The sequence below is a fragment of the Pelodiscus sinensis genome, chromosome 20 (genome assembly GCF_049634645.1).
Source record: "Pelodiscus sinensis isolate JC-2024 chromosome 20, ASM4963464v1, whole genome shotgun sequence".
Lineage (NCBI taxonomy): Eukaryota > Metazoa > Chordata > Testudines > Trionychidae > Pelodiscus > Pelodiscus sinensis.
Window position 1 is genome coordinate 12,330,478 of NC_134730.1, and position 13,144 is coordinate 12,343,621.

The 13,144-nt window shown below is 48.6% G+C and overlaps 1 protein-coding gene across 4 annotated transcripts; it reads left to right on the plus strand.

Annotated features, from left to right (window-relative positions):
• Positions 1-10,752, plus strand: MIF4GD (MIF4G domain containing). 4 transcript variants are annotated; one of them, XM_014580277.3, is made up of 7 exons: positions 1-141; positions 4,552-4,685; positions 6,085-6,194; positions 6,699-6,788; positions 7,320-7,475; positions 8,375-8,467; positions 9,658-10,752. In XM_014580277.3, the coding sequence occupies exons 2-7, from the start codon at positions 4,604-4,606 to the stop codon at positions 9,883-9,885; spliced, it is 759 nt and encodes a 252-aa protein (XP_014435763.2). In that variant the 5' UTR covers positions 1-141; positions 4,552-4,603; the 3' UTR covers positions 9,886-10,752. The 4 variants fall into 4 exon arrangements, with proteins under 4 accessions (XP_014435763.2, XP_014435764.2, XP_014435762.2 ...); XM_014580276.3 differs by having other exon boundaries at positions 62-454; XM_014580278.3 differs by lacking the exon at positions 8,375-8,467 and having other exon boundaries at positions 61-454.
• The last annotated feature ends 2,392 nt before the right edge of the window (positions 10,753-13,144 follow it).

Sequence of the window (13,144 nt, forward strand, 5' to 3'; positions counted from 1 at the left end):
GGCGATGGCGCTGCTGAATCAGCGCTCTCACGTCCCTCCTCCCCTTGGCTCTGGCTGCTAGGAAATGACCTAAGAGGAAGCCCGCAGATTTGCAGTGGAAAGAATCCGTCTGGCAACCACTGAGCCCAAAGAAGCCAAAAAGTAAGAGCAGCCGCTGGGAGTTGAGCCCTGATCCTGCCAGCTGGGTCCGGCAGGGCGCTTGCCTGGTGGCGGGGCGAACGCGTGAAAGATGCCCATCTTGCATTTGCATTCCATGCTTGAGCTGCTGCCTTTCCTGCTCCTGCTGCTGCTGTTCTTGGCTCTGGGCTTTTTCCTGATCTACCTCCAAACCCCCGACCCTGAAAACAAGAAGAATTAGGGGAGGGGGCGGGTTTCTGTGCAAAGGTACCAAAGATGCGAGCGCTCGAGTCCTGAGAAAACCTCTCTGGGAGACTGAAGAGCAAAGCCGGAGCAGGTTGGTGACATTTACAGATCGGGCTGGGCTGGTTACTTTCAGCAATTAACGCGCGCCACTTTTGGGTGGAGCAGCATCTACTTTCCGAGCAGAATATTTCTCTGCTGACTTTCTCGACTGGCTGGCCTACTTTTAAAGCAAACAGAACACCTAATTCCTGGGCCCAGTCTAGGCTTTTTCCATATTTTTTTTATTTTTTCCCGAATCCAGGGAAAGTTTGTTATTTAATGGTGAGCATAATTCGAGACATTTGGGGGGAATTTTCTGATGCCTAAAATCACTTTTCTCTTACCAGCTGAGCTAACCTAGATGGATCGACTGGTAACCACAGGGCAGGCACTTTCATAGTTGTTTTACCAGGATATCAATGTCAATTTCGAGCATGTTTCCCTCTCCTGACAAACAATGGGACAAACCATGGGTTATCAATTCATATACAGCTGAATGGTTTGATTCTACACCGATGGGGTATCTATTAAAAAGTAAAAGGATAGGAGACAAGACTCCAAAATTGTTATATAAACCAAGCCTAATCCTGGGTATTTAACCCCTCAGTCATCTCAGAGTGGATCTTCTGCATCACCCCCACACCGATTATAGTCCTAGCAAAGGGAAAATCTTGTCTCCCTGTTCTGTCTTGGGTATTCGTAGCTCCCTTTACCAAAGTATCTGAAAACCTCACAATTTTTAATGTATTTATCCTCAGCACCCCTGGGAGGCTGAGCAGTGCTATAATTTCCATGGTACAGAGTAGGACTGTAATAATCTAGTCGATTAACCGATAAGCAAAAGCTTATCGGTTAATGCTATAGACTACATACATTCCTTCCCTTGCAGCAGTAATTTTTTTAGCAGGCTGGCCAGCAGCATGGCTCAGTCTCAGCTTGCGCCGGGTCTGGGACCTACCTCTTCTGCAGCTCTGCATTTAAAGTGTATTAGGAACCAGGTGGGCAAGCAGCCTGGTTCCAGTTTGTCCTAGGTCCAGGAGCTCAGACCCCACCCTTGGACAGAGGCTGTTGCAGTGTGGGGCGGCAGGCAGCTGGTCCGTGATGGGAGCTGGTTTTTAAACTGGCTCCCCTAGTGGCCCAGCTCCCACCTGGCACCCTGCACTGCTGCCTCTGGTAGAGAGGCAGCGGTGCGGAGAGATGGGGGTTCCCTGGGAGTGGGGCTGGAGCACACTGGCTGCTGGCCCCACTCCCGGGGACTATAGAATAGTTGACTAATCTATAAGAATTCATGAGGTTAATCGACTATTCAATTAACCGATATTTAACATCCCTAGTACAGAGGAGGAACTGAGGCCCAGAGAGACTGTGATTTGCCTGGGGTCATGCTGGGAGCCAGGAGCAGAGCTGGGAGCTGAACCCTTACCTAGGTCTTCCCGGTCCCAGGCTAGCACCCAGGCCACAGGAACCATAATCATCTAGTCTGATCTCCTGCACAGCAGAGGCCAGAGCCCCTCACCCACTGATTCCTGCATAGAGACGATATGCCAGAGATCACACTGCAGGGCACACCCTTCCAAGGGGCACAGAGGAACGTTCAGGGGTTGAGCTGTGATGCCAAGTGGCTTGTGCTTTGACTGTGGATAAAGTAGGGCTTGGAGCGAGAGAGAGACAACTCCACTTCCTGACCCACCTTAGCTGGCCACCCAGTCTGTGGGTCAGTGCCAATGCCTCCATGCCCAGTGATGGCTCCACCCCAAGAGATCATCACATGCACTTTCCCCAGCCCTGAAAATCTGAGTGGGGAGTTTGAGGTATGGTGGGGGGGTGGGGGGGGGGGGGGGGAGGGAAGAGCACCCAAAAATTATAACTCAAATAGTTCAGCTCAGAAAGTTTGACAAATGCTGCCATATGTTGTGGTGGATCCAGGTGATTTTTTTTTTTAAGAAACATGCTCAGTCTTGATTTAAAGACCTTGATGTTGCTTTCCCTGCTCCCCTTTGTTCTGTGATCTTGCCATTGATGCTGCAGTGCCCCTTGCAAAAGAAAAGCAGGGGGCTCAAGTATAGCAAATGGAACAGGGATTTGTCATTTATTATGCTGAGCATTCGTGGCTGGTCTTCACCCGCCCTTTTCTCCAAATGTCCCGCAGTGCTAGCTGCAGTAGGATCCATAGATTGGCCTGACACTGCATTTTTACAGTCAGGCCATCCACATTTGCTTTTGAGCAGGGTTAGTTGATGGAATGGTCAAAAGGCTGGCAGCCCCCAAGTGACCACCAGGAGATGCTTTAAGGGAAATAGGCTAGAGAAAAATCACAGACGGTCGCCTCCTAGGTCTCTTGCTTGCAACATCAGCAGGTGGGCTTGTACTGCCCTGTTACCACACAAAGTGTGTCGAAATTCCAGCCCAGACTCAGCAATTGGAGAGTGGACTACAACTGTTGCTTATCGTAGCAACCATGAATGACAATGGAATGACATCACATCCTCACTAGGAAAGAGAAGTTTAACTGAGAACACACACAGAGCTCTGTGTTAAGTACATGGTATTAGAAGACCAACAGGGAGTTTACCTGAAAAGACACCTGGTGGCCAGGGAGGAAGAGATTGTAACTTGTGTTTATTCCCCTAATGTTAAACAGAGAACGTTTGCTAATTAAATGTTGTTGTAAAGCCACAAGGGACAGCAGGGAAAATAAACTATTTAAATGCTAGTCTGTAGGCAGATAACATATTTGACTACAGGAGAGTATTCTGCTGTCCCCCTTTGTGCTCTCCAGATACTGGGCTGCTCCAGGAACCAAAATGGCCCCTTGTAAATTAGAGCATTGAGGGGTTGCCATAACTTACAGTAGCCTGTCTCAGACTGCTTTTGGGCTATAGACAACTCCCCTTTTCTGGTAACCCCTCTTAAAGGGGAGTACTGCCCAGATAGAAGCAAAGATCCAGTTGAGTGTTCAGCTTGACATACCTAAGCGAAGCAATACGTGCAACCCTCTACTTCATAGAACTGACAGCTCCAAGCCTGGTGAGGTGCAGTGTGGTGCATTAGAAAAGATTGTATCTTGGACATCTTACTGAAGGCAGGCGGGGAGCTGCGGGTATACAGAGGGACGTGGTTCTCTGGCCTCCGCCCCCCAGAGCAGTGCCAAAAGAAATCTTGCAGGTACTGTATAGTCACGGCAACTTAGATAGGTGCCTTGTCCCACTATCTGCTTCCTGGCCTGTTTGCACAGTGACTGAGAGCAATAGCTGTGGAATTCTCATGAGCTGGCAAAACGCATTGAATGCTCCACTTGGACATTTGCCTTCTCAGTGTTTCTGACACAGGCTACTGCAGCCCCGCAACAAACGTTTGGTGCTGCGCTGACCGGGGTTGATCTCACATTAGGTAAGGCTGGATGGGTATGTGAAATGACAACGCCCCCAAAATAACTAATTAGAGGAAAACTTGGGAGTTTCTGGGATCATTTTGTACTGGGGAGAATAATGCAGGATCTCCAGGAAAGCAGAGACTTAGTAATGGTGTAGAATTTACTTGCTATTTCTGTTTGCCACTCTGAGCAGCCCCTCTGAAGTCATTGAGTTTGGCCTAGCACGATGCGGACACAGCTCTGCTATTAAGTGACAGTGCAGGAGAGAAGCAGACAGGATAATCATCTGTATGTTTGGAATTTCCCCGGTGTCTTTGAGCAAATCCGCTGAATTGCAGGTTCGGAGCCACATGCGAGTAAATGAATCAGCAGAACCAAGCCGTGCTCTTGTGTGTTATTTCCCTGTGACCGGCTCAGGCTGTTACTCCCTGTAAAAGGAAGTGTTTTGGTTGCCTCAGGTGGGCAGTTTGTTTTTAAAGCCACAGATCAGCAGTTCAAAGAGGCTTTTATATTAGATAATATAAGGGAGTCCATTGGTCCAAAGCCCCCTGTGAAAGTGTGGCAGAGGGCAGGGATTATAAAGAAATAGTAGTGATGGTTGCCCAGGATTGGGGGTTGGAGTTTGGAAAAATGTCATAACCCCCAAATATCTGAATGCTCTTTGCATAGTTGTTGGTTAAACCACACAGTGCTCCAGCGTTTCCCCAAATGGCAAAACGAACACCTGCACTTCTCCATCTGGCTTCCTGACTAAACGTGTTTGCTCTTTTCTCCAGGGTTTGACACTAACAGCCACTTCCCTGACCGTGCTGTCAGAGCAGGCCAGACATGGGAGACTCGGGCAAAGAAGAATATAAGATACAGTCATTCGACACCGAGACACAGCAGTTATTGAAAACAGCTCTCAAAGGTCAGCAGGCATCTGCCTTTCCAGCCCCCCTGCCGTGGCTTCCATGCCCAGTCTGGCTGGCAGATCACATCTAAACAGCCAGGTGCCATTATGTCTTGTTAACACTGATAGAATAGGAAAGCTATGTCAGAAATGCAACTGCACTGCTGCTTGGCCCCCAAGGCCTTTTCCCTGCCATGGGGGAGCTAGTGGAACACACAATCTCTGCTCCCTGCCACCTCCTCCCTGAGATTTAAGGCACAATTATCTGAATTCAATTCCAGGTTCTGGGAGTGTCCTCTAGTGGTTATTATCTTTCTGTTCTGATGCCTTCCAACTCTCTGTTCCCATCCACCCCCTTCCCTCTATCCATTTTTCTCCAATCCTGGATTCTGCTCTCCCACCCTGCCACTACCTCCCTCTCTCTGCTCCTGCCTAATCCTCTCATCAGCTGTCTGTCTCCTGTGTGCTGAAGCATACTTACCCATGCTCCCATCCCCCTTGGCAAATAATCAACATCCTCCACTCTCAAATCCTGCACTCCCACTCATCCTCCTTCCTGACTTACCTTTGCTCTTATCCATCCCCCCTCACTTTGCCTTTTGCCCCACCCAGGGCCTGCATATTCTCCCATCCTCCGTCCTGCCCTTGTTCAGCCTGTTCTTAAAAACCACCAGTGATGGGGATCCTCAGCCTTATAGGAAAAAGCCAGCTGTGGTCAGCAATAGCAGTTGTATTCAAAGCATAATGAACATTGGCCCATTCAGCTCCAGTTTAAACTTGTCCCTTACTCTCACTCTTTTCCTCTTTCCCCTCCTCTTTGACTATGTCTACACTGTAGCATTTTGTCAGCAGAGGAAATGCAAATTGATTTTTTTGTGTGGAAAAAAAAGCAGTGTAGATGGGGCCATTTTGCACAAAAAACCCTTTTGCGCAAGGTCCTGTATACCTCCTTTTTTGAGGGATAAGGGATCTTGTGTAAAAAGGTTTTTTTGTGCAAAATGGCCCCATCTACACTGTGTGTTTTTCCACAAAAACCTCTTCTGTAAAACAGATTGGAAGAGACTATGCAAATAAGAGTGCAAAAAATGTTAATGAGCGCTTCATTTGCATTTCCTCTGCCAAAAAAATGCTACAGTGTAGACGTAGCTTCAGTGACGACTGAGGGCTAAGGACTGTCTGAAGATGCCATCCCTCATGCAGTCTGTTGGTGGTGAAAGCGGCTGAGTTTGCTGCCTCCAGTCTGTGGGAAGTGGTGTGAGCCTGAGTTCTTCCAGCATGGTAACACAACTCACTCCCATGTGTACAGTGGCTGCTTTCCTAGTGCTCTCAAGGGAGCAGGGAGAGTGTGAAGTAGGGAGTTTGTGCCATGTTGGGAAGCGAGTGCGTGGTGCTGATGGTATTGCCTCATCTCCTGCAGACCCCAGCAGTGTGGACCTGGAGAAAGTGGCCAATATCATTGTGGACCAGTCCCTCAAAGACTCTGTGTTCAGCAAGGAGGCTGGGCGCATCTGCTACACCATTATCCAGGTGAGAGGAAGTCAGCATGCTGACAGCAAATCCTTAGTGAGTCATGCTGCCTGCCCTTCTGGATCACAGCTAGTGCTTGTGGACATCCCAGTGTCTCAGCTGGACCTGCCTCAGTTCCACAGCATTTACAGAGCACTTTTAATCCACAAAGCCTTTTAGTAACTCTACTGAGGCTTCCAATGCCACCCTCTAGAGCAGCCGTGGCCAACCTGTGGCTCGCGAGCCATATGCGACTCTTCCCGCCCCTCTTCCCCCGGGTGCGGCTTGTGAAGTGTCCCCTGTGACTTGTAAAGCTGCCCTGCCGTCCCTGAAAATGGCCCTCTTCTCCCGGCTCCCTGTGCTGGGCAGGGGAGCTGTCAGGTGCAGCCATTAAAGACGGTGTTGGCCGGTGGGAGCCTGGTGTGGCCAAAAAGCCTCTAAATGCATTTTCTTAAAGGGGCAGGTCTATTTTTTTTTTTTTTTTTTTTTGCACTGGATCTACTGATATTTTGGCTTTTTGCCCAGAATGGGTGGGCCACCCCTGTTCTAGAGGAGTATCATTCCCTTTTCAAAGAATGGGAGAAAATCAGACACAGAAGGACAGACTTGCAGAAGGTAATGCAGAGAATATAACCCAGCACATCCTTTCTCCCGGTCCTGTTTTCTGACCACCAGGCCAGCTCCTCTCTGTCTTTGTAAGGGTTTTAACAGAAGCTACCAGTATCTCCACCACTTGCCCCATCTGCTAGAGAGAAGCAGAAATCCGAAGCTGTCCGCATGTGTCTGAATGCAGTTTCTCAGGCTGAATGGCAAGAGGGTCCCCTAGTCTTTGGGCAGTGGCTGTCATAGCAGAGGAACTGGTCCAGCATATTGATGGAATTATTTCTCCCCAAAAGATGAGGTGTGAGGCTGGGTTGCATGCTTAGGAGGAGCTGCTGTAGCCCCAGAGCAGCAGTGAAATAGAGGAAGAGAATGGGATGGGATATGCAAGCCATGACAGCAGCCTGAACTCCACATGCGGTTAGACTCTCGGCTATCATCTTTCTCTATGTAACAATGGGAGTCGGATGATGAGTGATTTGTAAATAGTCTAATAATGTACCTGCCTCTTCCCCCCTGCCCCTCCTCGCTCTTCTGGGGTCCTAGGCAGAGAGTAAGCAGGTGGGCCAGAGCATTTTCCGACGGAGTCTTCTCAACCGACTGCAGCAGGAGTATAAAGACCGGGAAGAGCTGCGTGCCCGCTCACCCCAGGCGTGGATCTGTTACGTCACCTTCATCTGTAACATCTTTGACTACCTGAGGGTAAGGTGCCTATGCGGGAGGACATCCCTGTTTGTTGCCTGCTGGCTAAAGAGGGTTGAAATGAACCTTTGCAGAGTTAGGGACAGGAGCTTGGGACCTGGAGTGAATTCTTGGTTCTGAACCCCTCGCTCTTTGTATGGGCAGGGGCTCTGCATTCAAACATCACAGTTCAGGCCTTCACTAATTGTTCAATATGCAGAGGGCAATGTGAGGCCATTGCTTACTATTCCCCTTATCAATAAAGCAGAGGATGAGGGAAAAGTTGTCAGTCTGTAGCGCAGAGCAAATAATTCTTTGCAGACAAACTGTGAACAACTAGCAGCATCCCTCACAGCTCCTGGAACAGGCGCACACACACCTTTATCCATTGCTTGGCACACTCTTTGACTGATCTCAAATGTACGAAATCCAAGTCCCATTGGTTAGTTGTGAAGGGTTGGGTAAGTTGCATGGTGGTATTTCCTGTTCCCAGACTGGATGAGTGCTAAAGCCCTCCCAGCAAGAATTGGTTTTCTGGGAGCTTTGTGCTCAGAGAACGCATGGGCTCAGATGCTGATAGGCAGTGAAGGTCATGGGGTTGTGACCACAGCTGAAGCGTGGTGAGAAAAGCATAGGTGGTGTTAATTCATTTTAAAATATAACCAAATCTTCCGTTTTTGTATTACTTCCCCATCTCTGTTGGAACCTTTGCCCCATGCAAAGATCCCTGGTGCCTCTGATTAAGGAGATATGTCTGTACGATCTCTTATGCCAAACCTGCCAATAGGACCTCTGAGCCAGAGTGACACCTTGACAGGTTTCCAGGGGAGCAGTTCTCCTTCCATTTGAGAACAATTAAAAAAAACAACACCCCTCTGCCTCTGCCCATGAGCTGAGATATGCATGCTGCCCATTAACAGGTGAACAACATGCCCATGATGGCGCTGGTGAACCCAGTTTATGAATGCCTGTTCCGACTGGCGCAACCTGATAGCCTGAGGAAGGAGGAGGAGGTGAGCGCTGGTGGGATGCTAACCTGCAAGGAGAGTTTGTACAGCCAAGTGACTGGCAAAAAATACTGTCCTGCAAGGACTGCTGAGAAAGGTTTGAACCAATGTCTGGAACAAAGCGGAGGCACAGAGCTGAACTGAACCCCCCCCCCCTTGTACCTATTTTAAGTGGGGTGGGCACAGGGAACAAGGGAAGCTTGTAAAGTGGGAAGTTTCCAGCTGCCCCAGAATGGAAGAATTATGGAGGTGTTGATGCTTCTCTAGTTAAAGTTGCAACCACGATTCCATTTCTCCCCCAACCCAAACTTTTACTTCAAGCTCCAACTTTGACTGTGGCTGGTATAGCTGCACAGTGATATCATGTGAATGCCAAAGGCACTGAAACAACCATCAAGTTCATAGGCCCTTAGACATGAATTTTTCTTCGCAGTTCTCCCTGTCATCCTACCCCAAACATACCCTGCAAGCATATTACTGTGTGACTCGTAGCACAGGTGCTGCTGTTCCTGGTTAATTTGAGAGAATGGCAATCCGATGATAAAAGAATGCAAACCATCCTGGAAACAGAGCATAGTTCAGCCAGATCACTTGGTACAGGCGTTTATATACTGTACCTATTTAAGCAGCCCTGGGGAGAGGCTGATTCAGCATTTGCCACCTGCTGGCAGCCTCAGCGTGAGTTGGTGCAGTTCTAATGGTGTGAATTGCTGCCATCCTGCTTCTTCAGCAATTTCAGGTGCAAAGCTGTGGGATCTCCTTCCCTGAAAGCCCCCTCCAGAGCAGCTATCAACATTCAGATTCCTAGTCACTACCAAATGATGGCAAGTTTCCTAAGGAAAGTGGGCAGGGAAAAAAGAAATCCAAGAGAACAGGATGGAGGGAACCAGCCTCTATTAATTTTGAGGTGATGGGGAAGGAGCTCTATTTAGAAACACCATAGATTCCCACTGCATTTTAAACAAAAAACAGGACTATGTAGCACTTTAAAGACTAACAAGATGGTTTATTAGGTGATGAGCTTTCATGGGCCAGACCCACTTCCTCAGATCAAACCTCATCACCTAATAAACCATCTTGTTAGTCTTTAAAGTGCTACATAGTCCTGTCTTTTGTTTCAGCTACACCAGACTAACACGGCTACATCTCTATCACTATACTACATTTTAAGGCATTTTTCCCTTTCGTCTTTTAAGGTGGACTGCCTGGTGTTGCAGCTGCACCGCATTGGAGAACAGCTGGAGAAGATGAATTCCCAGCCAATGGATGAACTCTTCTCCCTTCTCCGAGATGGTTTTCTCCTGCAGGAGGGACTCAGCTCCCTCTCTCAGCTCCTGTTGCTGGAGATCATAGAGTTCCGTGCCGCGGACTGGAAGATGACAGATGCGGCTCAAAAATACTATTACAGCGAAGTCACAGATTAATGCTTCCACAGCCAGAACTATCTCACCAAATAGTTTCAGCCTGGCACTTTCACCAGCAAACATCACACAAATAAGTTTAAGAGATGTTAAGTTACGTTTTTTTTTCTAAAGCTTTTCTTACATTGGTTTTATACTCTATTCCCACTAGAACCTTTGCACTTTGTCTTTGCTGCATTGCCATGGGAGACAGTTTGATGTGGGGGCAAGGGCAGTTTTAATCTAACCAATGTCCAGCCTTTTTCTATGGTTGATAATTAATGCCTCTCAGACCACTGAGCAACTGTACCTACATGTTCCCACTCTTCAAGTAGCATTAGGAAAGCACAGCCAATGGTTTACTGGATTAATTCTTATTCACCAACTCCATTGGCCACCAACGGAGCTGAGACAAGTGGAAGAAAAAATTTTCACAGCTTGTTTGGAAAACTGCATTCTTTGATTTACTGCCATATGGAATCTGTTCACGTAACACACAAACCAAGCTTTAAACAGTCCTCCGCGATGAGTCTCATCCTGCTCCCTGTGAAATCAATGGGAGTTATGACTGAGCTGTTTACAGGGGCAATCTATTGTTATTTCTCCCACTCCTGGCCTCTGGCAGGCTGGGTGACTATGGACAGCAGAAGTAACACCTGCTTCAGGAGGAGAAGCCACCAGCATCCATCATAGCAATTTCCTTGAGCACATGTAGCTAGAAAATGTTTTTATAAAGTTTTATAAAGTAACCACTATATAATTTTTCCCAAAAAACCTATTTAATGAAATTCAATATTGTACGTTGCTGATGACAAAAGGGACAGGCAAAGGGGAAATAAGTGTTCTACGGAGGCTTTTTTTTAATTAAAATGTTTCCACTAATGAACACCATGTTTTCTCTCTCCACAGAGATCTTGCTTTGTAACATTTCTAGGAAGTTGGGCTTCTATGGAGGTGGCTACAAACAGGGTATTCTGTTCCATAAGATTGCCACGTGTTAGTTTTCCTTTGGTGGAGGGTGGCTGTCGTTTGCAACTATAGGGCAGCTGAGCGAACACAGGCTACGTCTAGACTACATCCATTTTTTCAGTAAAGGGATGTAATTTAGGCTTGTCGACATTGCAAATGAAGCCGGGATTTGAATTTCCCACACTTCATTTGCATAATGGTAGCTGCCTTTTTTTCGAAATGGGGCTTTTTCGGAAAAAAACAGTTTAGTACAGGATCTTTCGAAACGGGGCATTTGTCAAAAACGCCCTGTCTAAACTGATTTTTTTTTGAGAGCCTCGTTTCGAAAAAAGGGGCAGCCGCCATTATGCAAATCCCGGCTTCAATGTTGACATGCCTAATTTACATCCCTGTAACGAAAAAGGGATGTAGTCTAGACACGGCCTTAGGGTTTTAAAATCAAAACAGACAAGGTTTGTGTTACTGAATTCTTCCCCAGATCAGATGGCTTTGCCCTGCGGTGAGAAAAAGTGCTCTATGCTTTTCCAGCAGAGCACAACCAGTACAGAAGTGCTAGGACAAGATTCTGACTAGCGGAATATAGATGGGAAGGCGTATCCTAGAGCCATGGTCACCAACCTATCGATCACAATCAACTGGTCGATCCTGGAGGCTTGACCAGTCGATAATGAGGCTTTAGGGGCCCCCTCACTGCTACCTCCAGGGACCACGGGTTGGGTGTGTGTGTGTGTGTGGGGAGAGGGGGGTTTCTGCAGCTGCACGCCAGGTGCTGGAAGTGCATGGGTTGCTCCCCCCCCTCCCCCCCCCGTCCCAACAGCCAGTGCAGTACCTAAAATGCCAGTCCATGGTGCTGGGGACTTTGTTCCCCTGCTGCCTTCCTGTGCACAGGGGAGGGGTGGGAATCATGACTGCGCTGGCTCCAGCTGTTCGGGCGGCGTGCACTGCCATAGGGTGTGGAGGAGCAAAGCATGTGCTGCCGGAGCAGTTGGGGCTGGCGTGGTCTGGGATTCCCCCTCTCCCCTGTGCAGGAAGGCAGCAGGGGACTAAAGTACCCAGCATACCGGCTCCAGCTGCTTGGACAGCACGCACTGCCATGGGGAGAGGCAAAGCAAGGCGCACAGTGCCCCAGTGGTTGGGGCTGGCACAGTCCGGGACTCTCCCTCCCCAGTGCAAGAAGGCATCAGGCATGCGACGGACCAGCGTTTCAGGTACTGCGCTGTTTGGGAGATGGGGGAGCAGCTCATGACCTTCCTGGGCCTTGACATGCAGCTGCAGGATCCCCACGTATCAGTCCCCTCTCTCTCTACCCTGCCCCAGCACCCACAAGCACCCTGTCCCCGCACTCACAAGCACAGTTGGGGCCACATTAGTGAAGTTTGAGGGGTTGTGTTTTTGTATCTCACTTGTGTGGCCCCAACTGACTTTTCTGTGGGCCAGTGACTCCTGACTCAAAACAGGTTACCCTCCCATCTCATAAATAAAGACGATGCTGAAACCTTTTGTGTTTGACATTTTATTTAAAAATGAAGCCTGGCCAACAAGCCCCCAAACTCCTGCACCCCCACATCCCAGTCTTCTGCCACAACACTCCTGTACCATCCACACACTGCAAATCTATGTCCTGAGCCCATCATACTTCCAGCCTCCCTGCCCTGAGCCCCTCACACTCCCAACCCAAACTCATCCACAAGCCTGTGGCTTGCCCAGCACTCCCCAGCCTGGAGCCCCCTCCCTGAGCCAGCATCCCCTTCTCCACATCCTCCTGCATCTAAATTCCCTCCCAGAACTTGTACCTCTCACTCTTCCCCACACCTAAATCCCTCATTCACAGCCTGCACCTCCTGTGGGGGTATGGCTAGACTGCAGGAGTTTTTCCAGAAAACGCACTCTTTTGGCAGCTCCTGTTTTCCTCGTTCCACAAGGAATGAGGGGGCTTCTAAAAGGGATTTTCCGACATTTGGCCCAGTCTAGATGGGCCAAATGTCAGAAAACTTTCTTTTTTTCACTGCTGAAAAAAGTGGTAGGGTAGCTGTACCCTGAGAGTGCATAAAGGCCAGGGATAGCAAGTGATGGAGAGAAGGGTAAGAGAGGGCGGGGCCTCAAGGAAGAGGTGGGGTTTTAGGGAAGGGATGGGGTAGATCTTGGCACGTACTGACATTTAAAAAATGATCTTGGGTGTAAAAAGTTTGGAGACCATTGTTCTAAGAATAACACTTCCTTTGGCTGATAAACATCACGGCTCTGCTACAGTGATGGGCATCCGTAAAAAACCCTGAGACAGACACACAGCACTGGAATGCAGTTAGTCAGAGGA